The sequence below is a fragment of the Arachis duranensis genome, chromosome 9, assembly GCF_000817695.3.
Source record: "Arachis duranensis cultivar V14167 chromosome 9, aradu.V14167.gnm2.J7QH, whole genome shotgun sequence".
Lineage (NCBI taxonomy): Eukaryota > Viridiplantae > Streptophyta > Magnoliopsida > Fabales > Fabaceae > Arachis > Arachis duranensis.
This window is the reverse complement of record NC_029780.3, coordinates 74,947,825-74,968,720: the sequence shown is the minus strand read 5'-3', so window position 1 is coordinate 74,968,720 and position 20,896 is coordinate 74,947,825. Positions and strand designations below refer to the sequence as shown.

Here is a 20,896-nt window from a genome sequence, read left to right as displayed (position 1 = left end):
ACCATGGTTAAGTTTTGGATTTTTTTATTATGTTTCGGATTCTTTTTATTTTGATTTAAAATAATTTTGCAATGATTTTGGTTTTTGTTATTATTTAGTTTTAGATTTTTTTATAGGTTTTGAATTTTTTCATTAGGTTTTAGTTGTTTCTCCTTATAATTTGAATTGACGTTCCTTTCAAAAAAATTTTAAAAAAATTTTGGACATCTTATTTTTATTAGATTTTGGATATTTTTCTATTATATTTCAAATGTTTTTTATTTGAAATTTTAAAAATAATTTTACGATGATTTAGACGTTTGCTATTATTTAGTTTTAGATATTTTTTAAATTTTAGTTTTTTTATTTAATTTTAAATATTTTTTATGATAATCTGAATTTTCTTTTAATTTTTTTTTTAAAAAAAATTTGTAATTAACTGTAGTTGAGTACAGCCGATAGAATTGTGATAAATTATGTACACATGTATACGCTGCAACTTTATTTGGCTTGAGTGCGTCAGTGGGTGCATGACTACATGTGCATACAAAAGCTAAGATAATGCATACGAATTTTGAGTGTTCTGTGATATCATATCATTTATGTCAAGAGGAAAAACAGGAGACTTCGACTTATAAATTAAATGAACAACAACAACAATAATAATAATAATAATAATAATAATAATAATAATAATAATAATAATTTAGCATTCACATTTTAATTAAATTTTTAAAATAAAATTTATGTCTGTTTATATAATATACATTTCACTTAATTTAATTATTTGTCAATGGATGTGAGACTTTATTTTGTAAACTTGATATCTCAGACTCTTTATAGCATGCATATCCTAAAAAAAAAGTAATAAAAGTTGACACTTGTGATGATGACATTAAAATATAATCCCTGCTGCTTTGGAATTCAAAGTGGAGTGTATATTTTATCCTTATTTTTCTAATCAATAATATTATTTTCTAATCTTCATGTTGCATACAGCAAGCACATTCAACATTAATTCTCTAACTATATAAATGCAAGTGTCCTCCACTACTATTTGTTCACCTATAGATTCTCCTTGCATATTCCATCACTTTTACCACTAACTTTGATAATAATAATAATTCAAAGAAATAGTTTCCAACAAGAAGCTAAGATGAGCCAACAAGAGAAGGAAGTGGTGCAAGGAGCAGTGGAATGGAAGATCAAGGTAGGAGATGATGATGATGATAACCACTCACCAGCGTCATCATCATTATTATTATTATCATCAATGATGGTGGCTTGTATTTGGGGAGCCATACTAGGGGTGGGTATGAAGGTTTGCAAGTTTATGAAGAAAGCATGGCAGATGGGTTTGGATGACCCTAGAAAGTTCATCCATGGATTGAAAGTTGGGGTGGCACTTTCAGCAGTTTCATTTTTTTACTACATGAAGCCTTTATATGAAGGAGTTGGTGGAAATTCTATGTGGGCAGTCATGACAGTTGTGGTAGTTTTTGAATACACAGCAGGTAGGTAATTAATACTTATAATATATACCAAATTTAATTTTAGTGCATTGTGATATCTAAATTATTTTATTATTAGTTTAATGTTGATGGTAATTAATTAGAGTAGGAGTACATAAGCTTTCTTTTTGAAAAAAATTAATTCTTCTTATTTTGATAATTTTTAAAAAATGAAAATAAAAAATTTTATGTACTCATAATGTATTTATACTATAATTAATTACCATTAAAACTAAACTAATAAAAAATAATTTAGATAACAAGGTAAGCGTGAAAGATGTTATTGTAAATAATAATATGGAACATTATGAATGTAAATAAAAAGAAAAAAATTGCAGTAACATTATGGATGCATGGAATTGCAGGGGCAACCATTTGTAAAGTTATAAATAGAATATGTGGGACATCACTTGCTGGGTTTCTAGCCATTGGGGTTCACTGGTTAGCTAACAAAGCTGGAGAACAATGGGGTCCTATGATTGCTGGTGTCTTTCTCTTTCTCTTTGGTAATACTACTCTTTCTATGTGAATGTGCATTATTATTTAGAATAAATATTATTTTGAGTCTTAGCTGTTTGTCCGAAGAACATTATTATTATTTAAGCTGCTTTTGTTATTAGTTGAAATGGTCCCTCGCATATGAACAAATTATCATGTATCGAAATCGTCTAAAATTGAGAATGAATTGAATCTTCAGACAAATAGGCAGAAATAAGTAAAAAAAGAAATTTACTCTATTGCTTATTAATTAGTACATAATTATTGATCATCTTGCTAATTAATTTGTGTGCATGCAGCTTCTGCAATAACATTCTCGAGATTCATTCCTAGCATAAAGGCTCGTTTTGATTATGGGTGCTTAATATTCATACTGACATTCAGTTTGGTTGCGGTGTCGGGTTATAGAGTCGAGAAGTTGTTGGATTTGGCACAACAGAGAGTTTCAACAGTTATAATTGGGACATGCCTTTGTATGATAGTGAGCATGACCATTTGTCCCATTTGGGCTGGTCAAGAGCTTCATCTTTTGGTTACTAAGAATCTTGACAAACTTGCCAACTCCCTACAAGGTCTCCCCTACTACTCCATTTTATTTAGATCTTTAACCGTTATTTTTTTTATGCATTCTTAGCTTAAACAGTAAAGATCGTTTACTTCCAGTATTTTATTCTCTAACAAAATTTTATTTTTTAAAATAAGTAATCAAAAAATTATTCACACATTAGATAGATTAATTTTTTTGTCATTTTGATTGAAGATTAATTTAAGTATTTATTTCATTCTTAAATTATTTAACAAAATAGTTAAAAAAATTTACTTAGGTATATTATCGTATATTTTAAGTAAATATATTACTTAATAAATAATATAATTGTGTATTTAANNCAGAAGAAACTATGGTATATATGTGCATCTACAATAATAATAATAATAATAATAATAACAATAATAATAATGTGTTTTGTATATAGGCAAATTTAGCAAGATGGGAGCCTGCACATGGGCGGTTCAACTTCCGTCACCCATGGAAGCAGTATGTTAAAGTAGGAGCCTCCATGCGCACTTGTGCTTCCTGCTTAGATGCTCTTATTGCCTGCATTAATTCACATAACCAGGTAATTAACTAAATAAAATAGTAAATTATGTATATTTAATACGAGTTATGTTAAGTATATATTAAAATCAATCATCAAAATTAGCCACTAATATAAAATATATATTGAAATACAAATACACATTAAAAATAAATTGAACAACACATGTATTTATATATAAATATATTAGTGACCAATTTTGATGGCTGATTTTGGTATACAAATAGTATTTTTAGACTCTAAATATAAAATATATTTGTATGTACGGTCTCTTTCGGTTATATATATAAAAGACAATGGACAATAAATGAACCGACGTAATATCTTTTGTATTTTTAACTTTGAGCAATGCTAGGGGGCCAACAATTTTTGTGATTGTTAGCCATCAACTAGCCATCAATGATGATTTGATGGTGTGAGATTGGTATGAGATTTCATCCAATGGCTCACATTCCTCTGCTGGTTATATGCTGGCCAAAATTCAATAAAACTGCTGGCCCCTAGACTTTTCCTTTAACTTTTATCATGACCTTTTAGATATAGTAATTGAGATAGAAAGCAATGAATTTTTTCGCAGGCTCCAGATCACATAAAGAACAAGATTAGCGGCATCTCAGTGAAACTGGGATCCAAATGTGCCAACGTCATAAAAGAGGTAGCAACAACAATGAGGAACATGACAAAATCATCCAAAGTTGACGTGTTAATTATGGAGATGAACGATGCAGCACAAGAACTGAGGGACTTGTTGAATAATTCACATTCAAACAATCTATTGATTATCCCACAAAAACCATCAACAACGACAAACGAAGAAGATGAAGAAATAGTGGGTTCAGTAGTTGAATTGAATATGATGATGATACCAGCAGTGATGGAAATAATTCAGGTGGTAACTGTGGCTTCATTGCTCATTGAAACTGTGTCGCGTGTGGAAGACATTGTGAAAGCCGTTGATGAACTATCAAATTTGGCTAAATTCAAAGAACCCAAGTGTGTCAAAGACAATAAGATCCACCCAACCAAACAGCAGAATCATCATGATGATGATCACGAAGCAGCCAATAATAATGATAATAAAACGCTCCAAATGGTCTGAAAATCGAAAACTTGAATGATATTATATATATGTAGAAGGTCTAGCTGTGTACATTCTTTGGTACATGATAGATTGCATGTTACATATATAAAAATTCATATTATGAAAGGATACATGAACCAAATCTGTGGAGAAATTAAGAACAAGGAACTGAAGAAAGGAATACCCACACGCACAAAATCCATCATAAAATACTAATTTTATTATCCTAGAAAACACTTAAATTACGTTTGTAAAAAAATTCATATCCAATATTATATTCTAGAAGTCTTCAAAATGGATTGATTTTTCTGTCAAAAAAAACTAATTTAATTTTATACAATACTTTAAGATTTAATTATTCTATAATAAAATAAATAAAAAATTTATTTGTCCATACGCACATTAAAAATTTTATTAAAAACGGTAGAAAAACTAATTAATTGAAGTAATTCTCAAAACTTTTAAAATAATAAAAATTTATTAAAAATTAAGTATATTCCAACCTAAAATTTATTGAAATCGATTTCGGTATTCATACAAATTATTAATATCCTCCATTAACAAAGATGCTATAAACTCACAAAAACCGCTAAAGATAGAAATCAATGATGATAATATATATATATATTTGACGTATTATAATTTTCAAGGAAAAGTAAAAACTAAATTTTTATAATAGAAAAAATTATAAAAAAAAATTAATCATAGAATATATAAATTTAGTGAAAATCTTTGTTTTTTCACAAAATTTTATTATTCACTAAAAAAATTTTCATATTAATGAGTTAAGCAACGTGGTTCAAGTCTTATCATGTTGGATATATTAAAACAATGTCGTATATGTTTTGGTGCTAAAAAAGTACTAAACAATATCATTTGAGAGTTTGAACAATACTAAAAAGAGGAGTGTAATGTTTTAGTATTGTTTAAACCTTCAAACGACTTTGTTTAGTGCCTTCTTTAGCGCCAAATACATACGATGTAGTTTTAATATATTCAATGTGGCAAGACTTGAACTACGTCACTAATAGCGTTAAGTTCCGATGACGAAAGATATACCAAGAACTACATTGTTACACTTTTTTAAATCTAGAAAACTAAATTATAGCAATTAAAAAGTCAATAACTAAATCAGTATAACTAAAATGGAACTTAACTCCATATTAATATATGTGTGTCACAATTAGAAAATAGATTAAACAAACTAATTTATAGACAGATTTAGTCTTTATTACAAACGGATTTTTGGTTACCAACCGGCGGATTTTATCTCTCTGTAAAAGTCTCGTCGAAAATTATTTACCGACGGATTTTTTTCCGTCGGAAAATTACCGACGGATTTTTACCAGTTACCGACGGATTTTCTCTTTGTAAATTCTCCATCCATTTTTCGAAGACGGCGAACTTTCCGACAGATTTTCCGTCTGTAATTACAGACGGATTTTCCGTCTGTAATTGGAACTTTGGAAAATCATCCCAAACTCTGAATACAGACAGAAAATCCGTCTGTAAATCCGTCGGTAAAATAAAATATTTTTTTAATTTTTCTATTGCAATATATATATATATATATATATTGAGCCCCATAGAGTATAATTATACAAATTTTTATCTAATTTGTATTTGAATATTTATAATATTTCAAAATATAAACAAATTCATTGTATTATCAAACTAAGAAAAGTACTATAAACAAGCAAGTCAATATAATTTAAAATATAAACAAAGTGTATTGATCATCAACTATAATTTCCAGTATATTGTTCAACCATACTAAAACTATCAGCTATAATTTTCAGTGTCATCTTCACCTTCATCATCATCATAGTCCTCATCCGAACAATACAAAAACTATACCAGGTCCATTTTTGCCCTTGCTAGCTCCCTCTCCAATGTTTTTTTCTCCTCCAGCATGATGGTGCAACTCCAAGTTACTACACATACTAACCAGTCAGATATTATATGAGAAAATGAGTTCAAGATATGCCTACTAGCAGCTCAAAAATACGCCGTTGGTAATCACGAATGGCATTAGCAATGGCTCCGCTTGCTAAGATGGTTTCCTCGAGTTCTTGAATGGTTTGGCTAAGCTTTTCAACTTCCAAAATCTTTTGACGGTATGTTTTCTCTAGGATTTTGTTTTCCTCCTGTTTATGGCAGCTGTTAGTTAGCTGCATTTAAGTTCACAATAGAATGAAAAAATGTGAGAAAGGATAGAGATTCTTGCCTGACAAATCTCAATCTATCTCAGCTTCAAATAGAGCAATGATGCTGTCAATTGGGAGAGAATTATCATCCTTTTGATTTGCATGTACCCTTCTAAGAGTTGCTTCTGCCGCATATTGTGTAGCCAATGCAATTACTGTGAAATTTATGTCCACAATCTAGCGAGCCAACACTCTCTCCTTCAGTATAATCCTCCTACAGAACATTGGAGAACAATAACAAATGTTATAAGAAGAATCCCCTCTTTACTTTAAGGGTGTGTTGGGGAATTTGGGTCATGGAGGAAAAGATAGAATAAGAAAAGGGCTTCAAGAGTAAGACAGACTCCCTTTTACTCATTGAGCTGTTTCCTTCCCAACTTGCAATTGCACCTTAATTAGCTGAGACCATAACTCTTACCTGACAGATACAACAAGGCTCAAGATCTGTAGAAGACTCCGCCATAACAGACATGTATATTTGCTGTTTCATCGACTTTATAATGACATCCTTGCTCAATCCAGTGCTGACATCTCCAATTCGCTCCTCCAATGCCAATAATTCCTGCAGTTCGACTTGAAGTCAGAAGAAATCGCAGAAACCTTGCCAATGTAGAGGAATAACAATCATTTGTGTTTTACCTCATAAGACATGTTATCAACATCAAGGCACATTTCTCTGTGCCTGACATGCAGTTCAGCCATCCCATGATATATGAAAGGGTAAAAAAAGCATATAATCCTGACATTTCACAAGTGGCAAAGGAGAACGTCTTTAAGTTAGCATTTTCAATAGAGTAATACGAGGTCCACAAGATATCATTAAGGGTGATCGACCAAAGCAGATAAAATTTCCAAGATGGATTTCACAACACAACATATGATCAAGAGATATATGCTTATGCAATAAATTTAGAACCTCGGCCCTTAAGTTATCACCCCTCCGCATTGCAATCAAGACTTGGCAAATCTGGCACAGAGAACAATTAAATTAGGTCAGTTAGACTGATGGTCGCATCAAGACGACTGTTAGTTGGCTAAAACAGCTAAGCAATCCTATTGACAAGACAAGAATAGTAAAAGAAAATGAAAAGATGGGAAAGAACTGCATACATAAATTAGATGATAACATCAAGTCAACAAGACCATAAATATTTTTACACAATGGTATGAATCTTGAAAATTCAAACTGCGTATAAACTAATGCATATTCCTAAGGTCTAAATTCTTAATTCATGGCTAAATCTCTGTTTTCAGTTTCTTTCATCCATCGCTCTAACCAACTCGAACTAAACCGTGCCAGTTAATATAAAAGTGTGATTAAATTAGAAAAAAAAGTGTGATTAAATTAAAAATATTATCAGTTAATATAAAAGTATGATCTTAATTTAAACTATACTTTTTAAGTGTTGTCATAACCAGCATATTCATAGTTATCATAAGATTCACCATTTTAAAATGGGGATATTTTAAAATGGTTGATATATTTACACCTTGACAGCTTATTGTTTGAGGGGCGAGGAAGGGGCATTAAAGCTCTTGCAGAAATCTGTCTATGAAAGAATGGGCAAAAGATATTTTAAATATTGACTAATTTCAATGCCGCAGTTATTTGATAATATTAAGTAAAAAATAAGGAGAAAAGCAATTACTGATCATACTGCTGAATTTTTTTTCATCACTGGACATGCCACTAGACACTGCTTTGCCAGATGCACTAGAAGCTTGTTCTCTGCAATAACTTGGAAATTTTATGATGCAGAATGTATCAAAGAGAAACAATTGGCATGTGTAGATTAAAATTCAAATTAGAAAACAGGGTTCTAAAGAACCCAGCTTATCTAAATTTTCTACTTTTGTATATTAACAGACGAAACTCAATAGATTTATAAATTATAATTAAAAAAATGTGTACAAAAATAAAAGCAGTTAAGTTGTCATGTCATGTTTTAATTTTCTCTTGAAAGATATAAATAATTTAAAATAGATTCCAATAATGCAACATGCAAGAATGTAAGACATTGTTAATAACTAACTCGTAGATGTGCCTTTTTGTCCCTTACTATGGATGCTGTTGTTAACAAAATTGAGCTAAAAGACTTGCACATAATGCATCAAGAATCAAAATCAAGTAGGAACATAAAGAGCACCACTTGAGGGACATTATAGGTTGTGCTGGTCTTTTAGGAGCCAAAAAGAATAATAATAATAATAATAATAATAATAATAATAATAAAAGGTTATTAATTATATATACACATACACTTCATGATACACATACACTTCATGATAATATGCTCCACTTGAGAGAAATTTATAACACCCTTTTCACCTAAGGCCTTTGTGAGTTCTCTGCAAAATAAATAAATATAGATAATAATTAAAAAAAAGAATAAAAGGATGATGAAGATCAGAATATAGAGATATGGATATACATACAGGAGTGTGGAGTCTCTAATGGATCCATTGAGATGAGCATGCAACTCCACCTTTGGTATTGACACCCACCACTCCATGTTCTTGTTTGTTAATTAGTGAATCTCACAACAAGAAAAAGAATGGAGAGAATAATAAGTGAAAGAGCAGAAACAGATGGAGTAATATGTATATTGAAACAGGGGGCTAGCACTATATATATTTATAGAAAAGCATCAATACTAACAGCTATCACCTACTACTAATAAACTCTTGTAACTAAGTTGCTCTTCTTAACATCGTTTACATTGCTTCAATTTGACCATACTAGCATCAACAATTTGACCACTCATTGACACCCATTTACTGGCTTCAATTTGACCATACTAGCATCAACAATTTGACCACTCATTGACACCCATTTACTGGCTTCAATTTGACCATACTAGCATCACAAACAGGTATACTCCAGTTGCTCTTCTTAACATCGTTTACCTTGCTGCGAGTATATGAATTTTCATAATATAATAACTGCTTAAGTTGTAAAACATGTCTACCCACCTCGTACTTTTGTCTGTCCATTCATGATTTGTATCTGCTTCATCACTAGAACTCCCAACGAAAAAAAATCATCTTCACTCAGATCCAAAAGGCCATCATCCTCACTGCCAGTCTCTGTTACAAAAACCAAAAGAAGATGAATCGTACAGAGATACCAAATAATGCAACACAAATACAAACAACAGCATGCAAAGTTTAGTGTTACACGTCCATGTTCCAACTTCAATTTGAATACTTGTGCACTTGAATTTTATTTAAATGAGCTTTATATATATAGATTGGTGAATCTCAAACTTGCCTTGCTGAAAATGTCGGTAAATGTGACAAAACTAGCACATGTATTTCTATTTAAAATTCTGGAGTTTCTTGCTTAATTGATAAAAATAATGTCCAATATAAATTACTTAATCTTTTCTGTGTTCCTCAAATTACTCAAAACTTATTAAGTGTGTCAAAATTACTCAAAATTTATTGTGTCAAAACTCATCTAGCATGACTAGAGATTCTATTTATAACCAGTTTACTGCACAAACACAAACTAAATTAAGAAATGAAAATATAATCGAATGCATGAATTATGTATATATAATATAATTGAAAATTATTATTTAATTATATATAATTAAAAATCTAGATTTATTATAATAAGAAAAGGAACAAGAAGAAAAAGAAAAAAGATGTGGACCGGAGGAATACAAGAATGAAAAATAAAAGAGCACATTCCTGTTGACAAAAACAAAGAAAGGTGCACCACATTAAAATTAAATAAATAAAGAAAGGTGTACATGTTCATATATAGTCCAAGAGTTATGCATGAGTAATAAACACTAAGCAAGCATAAATTCACGAGAAGAGAATATAATCTAAAGGCATGAAGTCGAAAACATAAATAGCCTAAATTCTACTAATATACTAATCTATTGCTCATTATTTTTTTCAATGTAAACTTGATCATTAGTGGGGCATATTCCTCTTCCTCTTTTCCACTTTTTTCCCATACACTTTTCTTATACTCATATATCAATCATTGCCAAATGTGTCATTCCAAATTAATATCCCGTTTTTAAGATTTTTTATCAAACATCTTACGTGCATTATTCTAAATGATTTGATTAAATAAAAAATTTATCATAGCAACCAAATAAATCACAAAATCAAAGGCAAACGCTAACTTAATCCCAAATCGAAAATAAAATTAAGCAATAATTAAATTAACACGACATTAAAATTATATTGTAATAATAAAATTTCATGGTATCAAATAGAAAGACCAATGGTAAATAAATAGGAACATAAAGAAAATAATATATTCTAAAGAAATTTAGATTGTTAAAAATCATTGATTTCCAAACGGAAAGAATCTTACCATTAGCATGTTTATTGAATTTAAGAAGTGCCTTGATGAGCGGATAATTTATACGTTTTTTGGCATTGTTTTTACATAGTTTTTAGTAGGATCTAGCTACTTTTTAGTATATTTTTATTAGTTTTTAAGCAAAATTCATATTTCTGGAATTTACTATGAGTTTGTGTGTTTTTCTGTGATTTCAGGTATTTTCTGGCTGAAATTGAGGGACCTGAGCAAAAATCTGATTAAGAGGTTGAAGAAGGACTGCTGACGATGTTGGATTCTGACCTCTCTGTACTCGAAATGGATTTTTTGGAGCTACAGAAACTCAAATGGCACGCTCTCAATTATGTTGGAAAGTAGACATACAGGGCTTTCCCGCAATATATAATAGTCCATACTTTGCCCGAGTTTATACAACGCAAACTGGCGTTTAACGCCAGCTTTCTACCCCATTCTGGTGTTAAACGCCAGAAACAAGTTGCAAACTAGAGTCAAACGCCAGAAATAAGTTACAAACTGGCGTTTAACTCCAAGGAAGACCTCTACATGTGAAAGCTTCAATGCTCAGCCCAAGCACACACCAAGTGGGCCCAAAGTGGATTTCTGCATCATTTACCTATTTCTGTAAACCCTAGTAACTATTTTAGTATAAATAGAACTTTTTACTATTGTACTAGGGAGCTTTTGGAACATGTTTGGACCATTGTTCAAGTTTTGGGAGGCTGGCCATTCGGCCATGCCTACCCTATTTTTTCACTTATGTATTTTCAACGGTGGAGTTTCTACACACCATAGATTAAGGTGTGGAGCTCTGATGTTCCTCGAGTATTAATGCAAAGTACTATTGTTCTTCTATTCAATTCATGCTTATTCTTATTCTAAGATATTCATTCGCACACAAAAAGATGATGAATGTGATGATTATGTGACACTCATCAGCATTCTCACTTATGAATGCGTGATTGACAACAACTTCCGTTCTACATGAAAACAAGCTTGAATGTATGTCTCTTGGGTTTCTAATCAATGATTCACATCGACTCCCATCTGATAATGGGACTTCTGAATCTGAGATTAGAGTCTTTGTGGTATAGGCTAGAATCCATTGGCAGCATTGTTGAGATCCGGAAAGTCTAAACCTTGTCTGTGGTATTCCAAGTAGGATCTGGGATAGGATGACTGTGACGAGCTTCAAACTCGTGACTGTAGGGCGTGGTGACAGACGCAAAAGGATAGTAAATCCTATTCCTACACGATCAAGAACCAACAGCTGATTAGCCATACGATATCTGTGCATGGTATTTTTCATCCGAGACAAGAAATCCGACAGTTGATTAGCCGTACAGAAACCGTAGAGGACCATTTTCACTGAGAGGATGGGAAGTAGCCATTGACAACGGTGACACCCAACATACAGCTTGCCATGGAAAGGAGTATGAAGGATTGGATGAAGGCAGTAGAAAAGCAGAAATTCAGAAGGAACAACGCATCTCCATACGCTTATCTGAAATTCCCTCAAATGAATTACATAAGTATCTCTATCTTTATTTTATGTTTTATTTATTTTTTAATTATCAAAACTCTATAATCATTTGAATTCACCTGACTGAGATTTACAAGATGACCATAGCTTGCTTCAAGCCTACAATCTCTGTGGGATCGACCCTTACTCACATAAGATTTATTACTTGGACGACCCAGTGCACTTGCTGGTTAGTTGTGCGAAGTTGTGAAAAAAAGTTGAGATTACAATTGTGTGTACCAAGTTGTTGGCGCCATTGAGATCACAATTTCGTGCACCAAGTTTTTGGCGCCATTGCTGGGGATTGTTCGAGTTTGGACAACTGACGGTTCATCTTGTTGCTTGTATTAGGTAATTTTCTTCTTGTTTTAACCATTATTTTATTTTAAAAAAAGTTTTCAAAAATCTTTCAAAAAAAAGTTTCTCTTCTTTTTTGTTTTTCTAAAAATAATTTTCGAAAAAAACCAAAAAATTTTAATAAAATCATAAAATCAAAAATATTTTGTGTTTCTTATTTGAGTCTAGAGTCAAGTTTTGAGTTTGGTGTCAAATGCATGTTTTTTAAAATTTGTGCATTTTTTGAAAATCCATACATTGCATTCTTCATGATCTTCAAGTTGTTCTTGATGAGTCTCCTTGTTTAATCTCATATTTTCTTGTTTTGTCTCTTTTGTTGTTTTTCATATGTATTTTTGAATTCTTAGAGTCTAAACATTAAAAAGTTCTAAGTTTGGTGTCTTGCATGTTCTTCTTGTCTTGAAAATTTTCAAAAATAAGTCTTGATGTTCATCTTGATCTTCAAAGTGTTCTTGGTGTTCATCTTGACATTCATGGTGTTCTTGCATGCATCATTTGTTTTAATCCAAAATTTTCATGTGTGGAGTCATTTTTGTGGTTTTTCTCTTTCCTCATTAAATTCAAAAAGAAAAAATAAAAAAACTATCTTTTCTTTATTTTACTCATAATTTTCGAAATCTTTGGGTTGGCTTAGTCAAAAATTTTTAAATAAGTTGTCTCTTGTTAGTCAAGTCAAGATTTCAATTTTAAAAATCCTATCTTTTCAAAATAAAATCTTTTTCATTTTTTCTCTTAAAATTTTTGAAAATTTTAAAAATTGATTTTCAAAATCTTTTTCTTAATTTTATTTCATAATTTTCGAAATTAACACTAACAATTAATGTTTTGATTCAAAAATTTCAAGTTTATTACTTTCTTGTTAAGAAAGATTCAAACTTTAAATTTTAGAATCATATCTTTTGATTTCTTGTTAGTCAAGTCATTAACTCTAATTTTCAAAATCAAATCTTTCTAATTTTTTTTTCAAATCTTTTTTTTCAAAATAAATTTCAATCATATCTTATCAATCATATCTTTTCAAACATATCTTTTTCAAATCATATCTTTTTCAAAATCAATTTCAAAATCTTTTCTAACTCCTTATCTTTTCAAAATTGATTTTCAAATCTTTTTCAACTAACTAATTGATTTCTTTGTTTGTTTTACTATTTCTTATCTTTTTCAAAACCACCTAACTACTTTTCTCTCTCTAATTTTCGAAAATTCGTCACCCTTTTTTAAAATTCTTTTTAATTAACTAATTGTTTTAAATTTTAATTTTAATTTTACCTCTTCTCTTATTTTTCAAATTTTAACTAATAATTAAAACAAAAACACAAATATTTTTCTTCTCTTTTAGTTAATATTCGAATTCCCTCTCTCTCTCATCTCTTTCTATTTATTTTATTCATTTACTAACACTTCTCTTCATCTTAAAATTTGAACCCTCTCTTCCTTTCTGTGTTCAAATTTTTCTCTTCTCCTTCTTTTATTCTTTTCTTCTTCTACTCACATAAAGGAATCTCTATACTGTGACATAAAGGATTCCTCTGCTTTTCTGTTCTCTTCTTTTTCACATGAGCTAGAGTAAGGACAAGGACATTCTTGTTGAAGCAGGTCCTGAACCTGAAAGGACTCTGAAGAAGAAGCTAAGAAAAGCTAAAGCACAATAATTCAGAGAAAACCTTACAGAGAATCTCAAAAAAGAAGTAATGGCCGAACCCAATAACAATGGTGGAGGTGCAAGGAAGATGCTTGGTGACTTTACTGCACCAAAATCTAACTTCCATAGAAGAAGCATCTCAATCTCTGCCATTGGAGCAAACAATTTTGAGCTAAAGCCTCAATTAGTTTCTCTGATGCAACAGAATTACAAGTTTTATGGACTTCCATCAGAAGATCCTTTTTAGTTTTTAACTGAATTCTTGCAGATTTGTGATACTGTTAAGACCAATGGAGTTGATCCCGAGGTCTATAAGCTTATGCTTTTCCCTTTTACTGTAAGAGACAGAGCTAGAACATGGTTGGACTCTCAGCCTAGAGATAGCTTGAACTCTTGGGATAAGCTGGTCACAACTTTCTTAGCCAAGTTCTTTCCTCCTCAGAAGCTGAGCAAGCTTAGAGTGGATGTTCAAACCTTCAGGCAGAAAGAAGGTGAATCCCTCTATGAAGCTTGGGAAAGATATAAGCAATTGACCAAAAAGTGTCCTTCTGATATGCTTTCAGAATGGACCATCCTGGATATATTCTATGATGGTCTGTCAAAATTGTCTAAGATGTCATTGGACCATTCTGCAGGTGGATTTATCTACCTAAAGAAAATGCCTGCAGAAGCTCAGGAACTCATTGACATGGTTGCAAATAACTAGTTCATGTACACTTCTAAAAGGAATCTTGTGAGTAATGGGACGCCTCAGAGGAAGGAAGTTCTTGAAATTAATGCTCTGAATGCCATATTGGCTCAGAATAAAATATTGACTCAACAAGTCAATTTGATTTTTCAGAGTCTGAATGGATTGCAAAATGCATCCAACAGTACTAAAGAAGCATCTTCTGAAGAAGAAGCTTATGATCCTGAGAACCCTACAATAGCAGAGGTGAATTACATGGGTGAAGTCTATGGAAACACCTATAATTCCTCATGGAGAAATCATCCAAATTTCTCATAGAAGGATCAACAAAAGCCTCAACAAGGCTTTAATAATGGTGGAAGAAATAGGTTTAGCAATAGCAAGCCTTTTCCATCATCCTCTCAGCAATAGATAGAGAATTCTGAGCAAAACCCCTCTAGCTTAGCAAACATAGTCTCTGATCTATCTAAGGCCACTCTAAGTTTCATGAATGAAATAAGGTCCTCCATTAGAAATTTGGAGGCATAAGTGGGCCAGCTGAGTAAAAGAGTCACTGAAACTCCTCCTAGTACTCTCCTAAGCAATACAAAAGAGAATCCAAAAAGAGAGTGCAAGGCCATAACCTTACTTGGTGTGGCCGAACCTAGAGAGGAGGAGGAGAACGTAAATCACAGTGAGGAAGACCTCATGGGACGTCCTCTGGACAAAAAGGAGTTCCCATTTGTGGAACCTAAGGAATCTGAGGCTCATCTAGAGACCATAGAGATTCCATTGAACCTACTTCTGCCATTCATGAGCTCTGATGACTATTTCTCCTCTGAAGAAGATGAAGATATTACTGAAGAGCGAGTTGCTAAGTACTTTGGAGCAATCATGAAGATGAATGCCAAATTATTTGGTAATGAGACTTGGGTGGATGAACCCCCCTTGCTCACCAATGAACTGAATAACTTGGTTAGGCAGACATTACCTCAAAAGAAACAGGATCCTGGTAAATTCTTAATTCCCTGTACCATAGGCACCATGACCTTAGAGAAGGCTCTATGTAATCTGGGGTCAGGCATAAACTTAATACCACTTTCTGTAATGGAGAAACTAGGAATCTTTGAGGTACAGACTGCCAAATTCTCATTAGAGATGGCAGATAAATCCATGAAAAAGGGCTTATGGATAAGTAGAGGACGTGCTAGTAAAGGTCAAAGACCTTTACATCTCTGCTGATTTTATAATCCTAGATACTGGGAAGGATGAGGATGAATCCATCATCCTTGGAAGACCCTTCCTAGCCACAGCAAAAGCTGTGATTGATGTGGATAGAGGAGAGTTGATCCTTCAATTGAATGAGGACTATCTTATGTTTAAAACTCAACGATCTTCCTCTGTAACCATGGAGAGGAAGCAAGAAACGCTTCTCTTAATGCAGAATCAAACAAAGCCCCCACAGTCAAACTCCAACTTTGGTGTTGGGAGGCCACAACAAACTCTAAGTTTGGTGTTGAACCCCCACATTCAAACTCTAAGTTTGGTGTTGGGAGGCCCCAACAATGCTCTAAACATCTGTGAAGCTCCATGAGAGCCCACTGTCAAGCTATTGACATTAAATAAGCGCTTATTGGAAGGCAACCCAATTTTATTTATCTATGTTATTTTCTTTTTTTTAGGTTGATGATCATATAGAGTCACAAAAACAACTGTAAAAATTAAAGAGAAATAAAAAAGCATTAAAAATAGCACACCCTGGAGGAGAAATTTACTGGCGTTCAAAGGCCAGTTAGGGTAGCAGAATGGGCATTTAACGCCCAGTCTGGCACCATTCTGGGTGTTAAACGCCAAAAAGAAGCACCAGACTGGCGTTAAACGCCAGAAAGAAGCAACAAGCTGGCGTTAAACGCCAAAAACAAGTTGCAGCCTAGCATTTAACGCCAGGAAAGGAATAAAAGCTCGCATTTAATGCCAGAAACAAGCAGCAGTCTAGCATTAAATGCTAGGATTGCATAGCAGGGGCATTTACACGCCTAATTGGAGCAGGGATGACAAATCCTTGACCCCTCAGGATATGTGAACCCCACAGGATCCCCATCTATCCCACCTCTCTCTCTCTCTCTCTCCCACATATCTCTATAAACACTCTACCCAAAACACCACTCACCAATCAAATCATATCCTCTTCCCTATATTCTCTTCACCGATCACCTCCATATCTCTTCTCCAATTCCCTATAAATACCCCTCTTCACTCCTTCATTTTCACACATCACAAACACTCTCTTACCCTCTTGGCCGAACCACTATCTCCCTCCATCTCCTCCATTTTCTTCTTCTCCTCCTTCTTTCTTTCTTGTTTTGCTTGAGGACGAGCAAACCTTTTAAGTTTGGTGTGGTAAAAGCATTGCTTTTTGTTTATCCATAATCATTTATGGCACCTAAGGCCGGAGAAACCTCTAGAAAGAGGAAAGGAAAGGCAAAAGCTTCCACCTCCAAGTCATGAGAGATGGAGAGATTCATCTCAAAGGTCCATCAAGACCACTTCTATGAAGTTGTGGCCAAGAAAAAAGTGATCCCTGAGGTTCCTTTCATGCTTAAGAAGAATGAGTATCCGGAGATCCGACATGAGATCTGAAGAAGAGGTTAGGAAGTTCTCACCAACCTCATTCAACAAGTTGGAATCTTAATGGTTCAAGAGTTCTATGCCAATGCATGGATCACTAGGAACCATGATCAAACTATGAACCCAAATCCAAAGAATTGGCTTACAATGGTTCGGGGAAAATACTTAGATTTCAGTCCAGAAAGTCCAAGTGAAAAGCTTGAGACTGAGTGGTTAAAGTCATTATCCAAAGCAAAAAGAGTGTGCTTAATAACTCTGGACACCTCTAACTGGGGACTTTAGCAAAGTTGAGTCACAATCTAAAAAGGTTCACCCAGTTATGTGTCTGTGGCATTTATGTATCCTGTGGTGATACTGGAAAACAAAGTGCTTAGGGCCACGGCCAAGACTAAAAAAGTAGCTGTGTTCAAGAATCAACAAATTGAACTAGGAGAATCAATAACACTATCTAAAATTCTTAGTTCCTATAGATGCCAATCATTCTGAATTTTAAAGGATAAAGTGAGATGCCAAAACTGTTCAGAAGCAAAAAGCTACAAGCTCCGATCATCTAATTAGAACTAAGTTTCATTGATATTGTGAGATACAATGTATATTCTCTTCTTTTTATCCTATTTTGTTTTCAGTTGCTTGGGGACAAGTAACAATTTAAGTTTGGTATTGTGATGAGCGGATAATTTATATGCTTTTTGGTATTGTTTTTACATAGTTTTCAGTAGGATCTAGCTACATTTTAGTATATTTTTATTAGTTTTTAAGCAAAATTCACATTTCTGGACTTTACTATGAGGATGTGTATTTTTCTGTGATTTCAGGTATTTTCTGGTTGAAATTGAGAGACCTGAGCAAAAATCTGATTCAGAGGCTGAAGAAGGACTACTAATGCTGTTGGATTCCCTACACTCGAAATAGATTTTTTGGAGCTACAGAAATCCGAATGAAGCGCTCTCAATTGCGTTGGAAAGTAGACATCAAGGGCTTTCCAGAAATGTATAATAGTTTATACTTTGTCCGAGTTTAGATGACGCAAAGTGGAATTTAACGCCAGCTTTCTGCCCTATTCTGGCGTTAAACGCCAGAAATAAGTTGCAAGCTAGAGTCAAATGCCAGAAACAAGTTACAAACTGGCGTTTAATTCCAAGGAAGACCTCTAAACATGAAAGCTTCAATGCTCAGCCCAAGCACACACCAAGTGGGCCTGGAAGTGAACTTCTGCATCATTTACTTATTTCTGTAAACTCTAGTAACTATTTTAGTATAAATAGAACTTTTTACTATTGTACTAGGGAACTTTTGGTACATTTTTGGACCATTGTTCACGTTTTGGGAGGCTGGCCACTCGGCCATGCCTACCCTATTTTTTTACTTATGTATTTTCAACAGTGGAGTTTCTACACACCATAGATTAAGGTGTAGAGCTCTGCTATTCCTCGAGTATTAATGCAAAGTACTATTGTTCTTCTATTCAATTCATGTTTATTCTTATTCTAAGATATTTATTCGTACACAAGAACATGATGAATGTGATGATTATGTGACACTCATCACCATTCTCACTTATGAACGCGTGATTGACAACCACTTCCGTTCTACATGAAAACAAGCTTGAATGTATATCTCTTGGGTTTCTAATTAACGATTCACACCGACTCTCCTCTGAAAATGGGGCATCTGAATCCGAGATTAGAGTCTTCGTGGTATGGGCTCAAATCTATTGGCAGCATTCTTAAGATCCGGAAAGTCTAAACCTTGTTTGTGGTATTCCGAGTAGGATCTAGGATGGGATGACTGTGACGAGCTTCAAACTCGCAATTGTAGGGCGTGGTGATAGACGCAAAAGGATAGTAAATCCTATTCCTACACGATCAAGAACCAACAGCTGATTAGGCATACGATATCTGTGCATGGTATTTTTCATCCGAGACGAGCAATCCGACAGTTGATTAGCCGTACAGAAACTGTAGAGGACCATTTTCACTAAGAGGATGGGAAGTAGCCATTGACAACGGTGACACCCAACATACAGCTTGCCATGGAAAGGAGTATGAAGGATTGGATGAAGGCAGTAGGAAAGCAGATATTCAGAAGGAACAACGCATCTGCATATGCTTATCTGAAATTCCCACCAATGAATGACATAAGTATCTCTATCTTTATTTTATGTTTTATTTATCTTTTAATTATCAAAACTCTATAACCATTTGAATCTGCCTGTTTGAGATTTATAAGATGACCATAGCTTGCTTCAAGCCGACAATCTCCGTGGGATCGACCCTTACTCACGTAAGGTGATGCGTGAGAATCTTGTCTATTTTTTCCTAGTGAATTTGCACTTAAATTGTAGAGTTTAATTAAGAATTAATTGTATTTTAGCCACTATGGATGCTATTTTGAGTTTTGGGCAATTTCATTTATTTTAGGTAGCATTCGGCTGGATTTGATGGAGTTTTTGCAGCTCAAGAATCAAAGGAGATCGCAGCGAGGAGCAACGCGCACGCATGCCTGACGCGTGTGCGTGATCTGGAAATATCCATGGTGACACGTACACGTGACTGACGTGTACGCATGATTTGAAGATTTTCTCACCGACACATTCGCGTGACCGACGCGTCCGCGTGACTTCCAAAGAAGACCAGCTACGTGTACGCGTGACTGACGCGTACACGTGACATGCGCCACGTGCAGAAAATGAAGAAAACGCTGAGGGGTGATTTTTGGGCCCCATTTTAGCATCCAAGTTAGGCGCAGATCCAGTGAAGCCAAGTGGTCCCCATGCTACAAGATGCGGAGCTGTTAATCAATTCGAATTTAAATTCAAATCTTATCTTTTAGGAAAAGATATTATTTTTTATTTTAGATAATTAGATTTTAAAATTATTAGGATTAGTTATAGATAGGAATCTACATGCCATTAGATAGGACTCTGTAGATTCAGATCAGAAACAGTTTACCTAAATCCTAGTTTTCTATTCTGAACCATGAGCAACTAATCCTCCACTGTTAAGGTTAGGAGCTCTGTCTATTTGTAATGGATTAATTCGTTTGATATTTCTAATTTATTCATGTTTTGATTTATATTTCAATAATTGTTTTCGCTCTTAATTTTATGAATATTGGGTGGAACGGAAGTATGACCCATGTTCTAATTGAGTTCTTGTAAAACTTGGAAAAGCTCTTTACTTGAACAACAGCTTGAAAACATATTATACTAAATTTTTAATTGTTTGTATTTAATGGGATACGTGACATATAATCCCTTTATTTGTGGATAATTAGGATTCTTTTGGCATATAAACTAGAAACTGATCATCACCCTCTAATTGGAATTAATTGACCAAGGAATTTGCAGTTAATGAATTTTAGAGGAGACTAGGAAGGTCTAA

The 20,896-nt window shown here is 33.4% G+C and overlaps 2 protein-coding genes, 1 long non-coding RNA gene and 1 other non-coding gene across 4 annotated transcripts; 1 reads left to right on the top strand and 3 right to left on the bottom strand.

Annotated features, from left to right (window-relative positions):
• The first annotated feature begins 1,055 nt into the window (after positions 1-1,055).
• LOC107465730 (aluminum-activated malate transporter 10-like) lies at positions 1,056-4,292 on the top strand. Its single transcript, XM_052254309.1, has 6 exons — positions 1,056-1,493; positions 1,856-1,996; positions 2,288-2,560; positions 2,880-2,890; positions 2,963-3,106; positions 3,663-4,292. Exons 1-6 carry the CDS (start codon positions 1,136-1,138, stop codon positions 4,182-4,184), a joined length of 1,449 nt encoding a protein of 482 aa, XP_052110269.1. The 5' UTR covers positions 1,056-1,135; the 3' UTR covers positions 4,185-4,292.
• A 1,682-nt stretch (positions 4,293-5,974) lies between these two features.
• LOC107465729 (E3 ubiquitin-protein ligase MBR2-like) lies at positions 5,975-7,115 on the bottom strand. Its single transcript, XM_016084697.3, has 4 exons — positions 7,013-7,115; positions 6,792-6,935; positions 6,394-6,587; positions 5,975-6,313 (listed from the first exon to the last, which is right to left on the bottom strand). Exons 1-3 carry the CDS (start codon positions 7,073-7,075, stop codon positions 6,486-6,488), a joined length of 309 nt encoding a protein of 102 aa, XP_015940183.1. The 5' UTR covers positions 7,076-7,115; the 3' UTR covers positions 5,975-6,313; positions 6,394-6,485.
• A 1,317-nt stretch (positions 7,116-8,432) lies between these two features.
• LOC107465731 (uncharacterized) lies at positions 8,433-9,570 on the bottom strand. Its single transcript, XR_002368014.2, has 3 exons — positions 9,347-9,570; positions 8,810-8,910; positions 8,433-8,722 (listed from the first exon to the last, which is right to left on the bottom strand). It is a non-coding gene; the product is annotated as an uncharacterized LOC107465731 (long non-coding RNA).
• A 5,099-nt stretch (positions 9,571-14,669) lies between these two features.
• Positions 14,670-14,777, bottom strand: LOC127741954 (small nucleolar RNA R71). Its single transcript, XR_008003141.1, has one exon. It is a non-coding gene; the product is annotated as a small nucleolar RNA R71 (small nucleolar RNA).
• Positions 14,778-20,896: the final 6,119 nt, after the last annotated feature.